This window comes from Buceros rhinoceros, unplaced genomic scaffold, assembly GCF_000710305.1.
Source record: "Buceros rhinoceros silvestris isolate BGI_N320 unplaced genomic scaffold, ASM71030v1 scaffold5339, whole genome shotgun sequence".
Lineage (NCBI taxonomy): Eukaryota > Metazoa > Chordata > Aves > Bucerotiformes > Bucerotidae > Buceros > Buceros rhinoceros.
In genome coordinates, this window is record NW_010433155.1 from 3,950 (window position 1) to 11,196 (window position 7,247).

The 7,247-nt window shown below is 49.8% G+C and overlaps 1 protein-coding gene across 1 annotated transcript in view; it reads left to right on the forward strand.

Moving 5' to 3' along the window:
* The window catches only part of LOC104500365 (band 4.1-like protein 3), a gene marked incomplete at its 5' end in the record, with an annotated part of 21,068 nt that overhangs the window by 3,404 nt on the left and 10,417 nt on the right, over positions 1-7,247 (forward strand). The window contains 3 exons of the mRNA XM_010144000.1: positions 2,533-2,586; positions 4,114-4,149; positions 4,858-5,049. Of these exons, the coding sequence (XP_010142302.1) occupies positions 2,533-2,586; positions 4,114-4,149; positions 4,858-5,049 (282 nt within the window). The remainder of the gene's footprint in view (positions 1-2,532; positions 2,587-4,113; positions 4,150-4,857; positions 5,050-7,247) is intronic.

Below are 7,247 nucleotides of genomic sequence, written 5' to 3' on the forward strand. Positions count from 1 at the left end.
TGCCCCTGCTGCCCACCCAAGTGCTGGGACAAGCCAGGATGCTGTTGGCCTTCTTGGCCACCTGGGCACACTGCTGGCTCCTCTTCAGCCGCTGGTGACCGAGACACCTTATGCCAAGGTGCCCATTATTATTTATGCCTTATTTAGGATTTCATTGATGTTATGGTAGAAGAAATAGAACCCCTTTTTTTTTTTTTTCCCAGTTCACTAGAGGTGGCACACAGCAATGCAGAAGCCACAACCAATGTCCTGAGCCCATCTCCCACCTTGCTGAGCTCTGTTGCCCACTGAGCAGTGCCCCGGTGTCAGTCCTTGCAGTCAGAGGCACAATCTCACCCTTTAAAGCTTGGTAGCTTCTGTGTTCGTACCTTAACGGATAATATTTCTGTTGGTTTTCTCTGATGTTCCCATCTTCAGGTTCTGAACTGACCCCTGTGTGCCAGGCGGAGGCGTTACAGAGCCTGCACACAAACCTTTTAACGCCTTTTGAACACCTGGATTCATTAACTCCTTTTTTTGTAAGCAGGGGAGGGTCACTGCATAGATTTTTTTATATACTGACATACCTTTATAGTTGCTGGTAGCGTCATAAAGATGTGAGGCCCTTCACTAGTCATGAAATAATCCTCTAACGCTCTGGCGAAAGCATCTTGCCCAGCTAGAGAGACTCCTTGGGCACTACGGCTCCATTTAAAAATAAAAATAGTCTGTCCAGGGCATGGTTATTGCTTGAGAAATGACGGGTAACTCCCTTCAGGCACTCACCGAACAGGGCACATCGCCTGCTCGTTCTTCTACCTGCCACGCAAGCAGCACAGACCATCCAGAGGAAGGAATGGTGGCAAGCAAAGCCGTGAAAAAATAGCCAAAACGTAGTTTTAGGAGACACTGGAGATGTCAAAGAGTGGGAGAAGGTAGGAAATGGCAATTTACAGAGACCTTTAAGCTCCTCGAGCCTGACTGTTCCCCAGCACTGCCAGGTCCCCACTGCCCCCTGTATCTCAGCAGCACCTCAACACAAGGGCTGGGAAACCCCTCCAGGGATGGGGACTCCACCACTGCCCTGGGCAGCCTGGGACACGCCTGAACAACCCCAACGGGGAAGAAAATGTTGCTCAGGGACAACCTCAGCCTCCTCTGGTGCAACTTGAGGCCATTTCCTTTTGTCCTGTGGCTTGTTCCTGGGAAGGAGAGACTGACTCTCCCCTCACTCCACCCTCCTGTCAGGGAGTTGTCAGAGCCAGAAGGTCTCCCCTGAGCCTCCTTTTCCCTAGGCTCAACCCCGCCAGGTCCCTCCTCATGAGACTTGCTTAAGGTTTAAGCCTGATCCTCCTCCCGCAGTGGGTGTTTTCCTCTTGTGTCACACCGATGCGATCTGAGGATGGTCTGAGGTGTGTTTCCTCAGGAAGCGCAGAAAGTCCCAACTCAAAACCAGACACTAAAACAACGTGGGTGTGCCGATGTTGGGGAGCGCATTCTTCGCCTCCTCGTTTTCCATGAGCTTCGATATCATCAAAGCCAGTCTCTGGGACTCTGCACTCTCCGCTCACCTCATCGATTAACCCTCGACACTTGTGCTCTCCGCTGACCGTCCCTCCGGTGCGGAGCGAGGCAGGGACAGACGAGGTCGGGCAATGCTGTGCTTTGTTTCGTCTTTACCACTTGTCCCTAGAACGTGATTTGGGGTTTGTTTTTTTTTTTTGGTGGGGACATTACATTCCTTTTTCTTCTGCTTTCATCCACATCCTGAGCTGGAATGAGTATTTTTGATTCTGTTAATGGCGGTTTCCTTTCTTTTTACTCTCGTTAACAATATCAGCTGCTCTTTATTGGAACCAGGGTGGGTCTGAGCCTCGGGTCCCTCCACAGCCAGGCAGCAGCGGGGCTGGGGGAGCGGTTCTTTGAACTCCTTGGTAATGCAGACAGCCTCGTGGTGTGTAACTGTGGAGACAAGAACACCTTCTGTACAAATGAGGGGCTGAAAGTCAGGTGACTGTTAAAGTAGCCTTTTAAGGTTGGGGTTTTTTTTTTCCATTATCTTTTCCCCCTCCAGATAAAAAGCCAACCACCACACTCGTCTCTATTGGCTAGAACAAAAATTTCATCAATATTTTTCTTTGGAAAAAAAAACGTTACGGGAGGAAAAGTTTGTTTAGAAAATAGTAGCTTTTATTTGTTCCCCTTTTTTTTCTAAGCCACCTGGCTTTCTTAAAAAAAAAAAAAGAGAAAAAGAAAAAATCTGCTAATCAAATAACACTTCTCCAGAAATGTTTTGTTTGGCTTCTAAATTTGTTCCAGTAAAGCCACACACCGTGTACAGTACGCCTCGAGTCTTCCTCTGAGTCTGTTCTGTTTACTAATACAGCATTTTTATTTTGCTTCTCTGACTTGTGCGTGGTTTGAAAAGCGATGCCGGTGCAGCTCGCAGGGATGTGGACGTGAGCCGCTCCCCGCCTGAGCCGCCTGTACTGACCAGCTGGGTTTGTTCTTTATTCCTGCCTTCCTCTTGGGACCCGGTTTCTAACCCCATAGACTGACAGTGAGCAGACGGACACGGCGGCCGACGGGGAGACCACTGCCACCGAGGTTGGTACAGCCGCCGGCACCCGCTTAGGGCAGGGACAGCCATCGGCCTCATCCCCTCCCGTCCCTGGGCACCGCGGCCGTTCCGCTGGTCGTGCTGGCCAGGCCATGCCCTGGGTTTTTCCATTTGCTTTGTGGCTTGTACAATCCACAGCCTGTGAGAGAGAGGGGGGAAAGATGGGGAAGAGCAGTTTTCAGATTTCCTGGATGAAGGTGTTTCCACAGGGTCAATATCTAAGGTTTTCCTTCGCTGTCATCTTCACCTATTGCCACCAGTAGTCCAGGTATTATCTTCAGGAGGAATGTAAAAAATATTGCTATTTTCTTTGCCTCACATTCACAACACAGTAAGTATAGACCGTGCAGGCAAATCCAACCCCACGCGACTGCAGCGCGTAACGCTTTCATAATTAATGCGGCCACAGCTGCAAACATGAGCTGGATTTGGTCTGACATCTGATAGAAGACAGAGTCTCACCCCAACCATGGCTGGAGGTTTTCAGCAAGATCTCATTAATATTTCAGGCTGTGAAGATCATCATCAAGGAGCAGTTCTCTGTATGACCCGTCAGGACGATTCGGCCTCGGCCGTAAACAGAATAGATTTGCCCTGAGCTGGGAAGTAATCAGCAGGTTTTCCCATGGGTCATTTGCCTAATTAGCGACTTTATGAAAATTTAACAATAAAATAGTGGCGTGAGCATTAGAAGAATCCAAACGGAGCAACAACACAAAGTCTGTTGGGACAAGTCCCGAGTCCAGAGAGCTTTGAAGTGCCGCTGGCGCTCTACAGCTTCAGAGGAAACAAACCGTCATCCCAAACCCGTGGCATCTAAAACATTCGCTTTATTACGCAAAAGTGCAAGATAATCTCCCCAGCTGCCACTTTCGGTTTAGGGGAGATGTCGTGAACCTCCGTTTTCCTCCGTTCACAGTTTTCCTTGTGGGCAGCTGATTTTCAGAACCTGTGGTATGTTTGCCCACTGAAAATGCAATTCTGGGGGAACGGGGCTGCTCGAGATTTGAGAGGTAAAATGACAGAAATACAGAAAGGGGCTGAGCAGAGGGAAACAGCACTTTTAGCACGTGACATGGGCGTCATTCCGTAGGGCTGGTTACCTGTGGTGAGGGTATGCCAAGCGTAGCCTGTGGCCCAGGAGATGTCGTGTTTAACCTCCACCATTATGGACTTCCACAGAATTTGCTGTGGCCATTTGGTCTAAACCGGCCGTGATCTTGGTGAAAAGGTCCCTAAATCGACACGTAGGAAGGCAGAGTGCATCAATATTTGTAAAAGGAGAACAGTTCATGCTCCTTCATCCACAAATCGCCAGTTTGGAAGGGGGAGGCTTGCCCTGAGGTAGGGGAACCCACAAAAGAAAGTCAGCCAGCATCTCTACTCTCCTCCTTAAGCCCTTAATGTAGAGAAAACGTGCTTTTAACCCAGCGTGTTGCCCTCGCCGCTGCGTGTGACCCTGCGGTGGTACCAGTGGGTAAGGTGTTGTTTTCCCATCTTTCTCATGCTGGCAGTCGGATCAAGAGGAGGACGGAGATCTAAAGGCACAGGTACAGAAACGGCAGCCCCGAGCGTTGCTCGCGTACCGCTGTCAGAGGTGGTCACCTCTCTCCGCATGTTACTGTCGGTTCTCTGTGAAGAAATGTGTAGAAACAGCATTTTGTATCCTTTCAATACTGTGTCCCTTACCTTTCCCTTTCTTTTTCACTTCTTTCAGAGTAGTCTGATTAAGCGAATAGAGGGTGAAAATGTGTATGTCAAACATAGTAATCTTATGTTAGAGGTTGGTATTGGTACATACCAGTGCATGCCCGTCCCTGTGTGTCAGCTCTAGTGGTACACTGTGACTCCGCACTATGATGCATGAACCGCGTGGTCCCACCTGCTAATAGATCCAGTCGGTATTTTTTTCCTCTCAGACGACGGTGACTCCTCTAACGTGTACTATAAATGCACAGATCTATATGTGTGTGTGTGCACCCACGCGCATATCGCTGTTTGTTGGACGCCTCTTTCTCAGGCGTGCGGTACAGTGCTGCAGGTCGGCTCTCTCAGATTAGTGTGTTTTGTCCTCTCTCGTACGAGATGCGGTATGCCGTTACCTTCCAAAATGCCACATTTTCACAGAGTGTCGTGTCCGTGCTGTGCTCCCCGAGGTGTCACTCCCCTCTTTACTAACCAAGCTCTGTGTTTTGGCTCTAGAACGCGCTCGGCTGAGGATGTGTTACAAACTGCTCTGTTCTTTTAAAACTGTCCAGGACCTAGACAAAACCCAGGAAGATCTGATGAAACATCAGACCAATATAAGCGAGCTGAAACGCACCTTCTTGGAAACCTCCACAGAAACGGCCGTGTCTAACGAGTGGGAGAAGAGGCTTTCCACGTCTCCCGTTCGGCTTGCGGCAAGGCAGGAGGAAGCTCCTATGATTGAACCACTAGTGCCTGAAGAGGTCAGCGGGAGCTGAAAGGCTTCGTTGTCTATTTGTCTGTCCGCTTGTACTCGGTAACAGCCCTGAGTAGGTTAGAGGCCGTGCCCCGCTTGCAGGTGGTCCCTTTGCTCAGGACTCGGGCTTTAGCAGCAGAGGGGCAGGGAAGAGCAGACACCTTTCTTTCGTAACTATATATATGTATAAAATAGAGTATGAAATTCACTGTGAGCCGTCTGGCAGAACTGGGTCTCTCTGAGGGTGCCAAACGCCAGCTTCGTTACAGGTTCGGTGAGCTTGAGGGAGTCCAGCTATGCATGAAAGAACCCATGAGGGTGATGGAGAGGAGAATTAAACGATGGCGACGGGTTGGGAGCAGCGGCGTAGCAGGAACGGGTGGGGGTACAGTACCAGCCTTTGAAAGGAAATCCAGAGCCAAGGCAGAACTCTCAGTCTCTGAGGACAGGGAGGAAATAATGATGGTGATTAGTCCTGCCTGGCCAGTTCCATAGGGGAACTGGTCATGGCTGCAGTCTGCTGGGTACCAGGTCGTTGAGAGCCGGTGCAGATTGCTGAGCGTGTGCATTTTCCTGCAGTGAAAAAATCTCGCTCCCCGCGCAGTCCTGAAGTGTGTGCAAGAAACCTGCCCGTTAAAACGCTGCCTTCTATTTAATTTGTGGGCAGATAATGAGATGTGGAGGTAATGACGTAACGTTCACGTTGCTGTAAAACGCATGGATCTTCAAAAAAGGCAAAGTCTTGGTTCAAAGACTCGGGCTGGTGGAGCAAAAAGAAGTAGGCTCGTGTGGTCTGTACAGAGATCACCTTTTTATCCTGTGGTGGGTGGAAATCCGGTTTCTGTCTCACAGGAATTATCTTTATCGTTTCCACTTGGTTCCACTATGGTTTAGCATTACAGGCCAGTAAACGGTCATAAAATCTGTCCACCCCAGAAATTGCCTGGAAAGCAGAATTTACTAAAGCCTTCTGCTTCCCCACCTTAGAGACTGGCGGTGCAGACCCGCAGCTCTCTGGGAAGGGAACGGCACAGGGCAGCCTCTCCTCATAGGGAAAGGGATGTGGCCAAGAGAAGGGCCTCAGCTTCTCTTCTCCCACACGATACTCACCTAACCAGTGGCTGATGCAGGCATCAGACTGGCCGACAAGTTGGATTAGAATAGCAAATAAGCAGACATGGTGCCCAGAGCTTTCCTTGTGGAGAGAGAGTCTTCGCGTTGCTCCTGCTGCCTTGTTCAGGGATCCTAACAGATCCTACCCGGTTAGTTTGGTTGTGGTTGGAAATACAGGTTTTATTTCTTAGAAGTAAAACTGTAAGTGCAATGAGCAGGATGTGATTAACACGTGAAGGATGGAAGGCCCTCTTGGAAGGGGAGCAGCTGGCTGGCTGAGCCTGACTCGGAGGAGGGCAGGCATAACGCCCCGCAGTCCATTTCATCTCTTAATTACTTTAGAAATTTAATAACAATTTCTAATTAAAGCACACAAGCAGTAGCAAAGCATTACCCAGCTTCCCTGAGGGAACCATCCACGCTGAACCACTCATTTGGAGAGGAGAAGGGCAGGAGTTATTCTCACCTGCTTACGTAGGAGCTGCTTCTGGTCAGGGAAGAGACATTGAGCGTAGCATGTCCGCCTTAAAACCGTGTTGCTCAGTGCTGTCACCTCTTCAAAGGATCAGAACAGAGCAGGAGGGAAACAGACCTTTGAGCAGCTGGCACCCACCTGGGCTCGGTCAGTTCGACTTTAAGTCTGTCAGTCCTCAGCTGGTTCCTACAACAATAGGGGAAATATTTTAGTTGTCTTTAGTTAAGAAAGATGTAGTTTAAAATACCCACCATGATGGTGGCCAGGCTGCTGCAGGACATGAGAGCCAGCATATTAACCAGTTCCTTGGCAGTGTTTAGTCTGACCTGGGCTGGATTAAACCAGCACTTCAGAAATGAAGAGGTTGTGCATCTCGTCATGGTCAGGGAGAGGAGATGTTTCTCCCTTTCTCTCTCTAGTTTACAGATTTGTATCTTCCTTTAAATGTCATCAAATCAAAGACTGGTTTGGGTTGAAGGGACCTTCCAAGCTCCCCCAGTCCCACCCCCTGCAGGGAGCAGGGACATCTGCCCCCAGAGCAGGGGGCTCAGAGCCCCAAGGGCCAACCTGACCTGCCATGGGGCCAGCCATGGGGCTGCTCCCACCTCTGGGGGCAG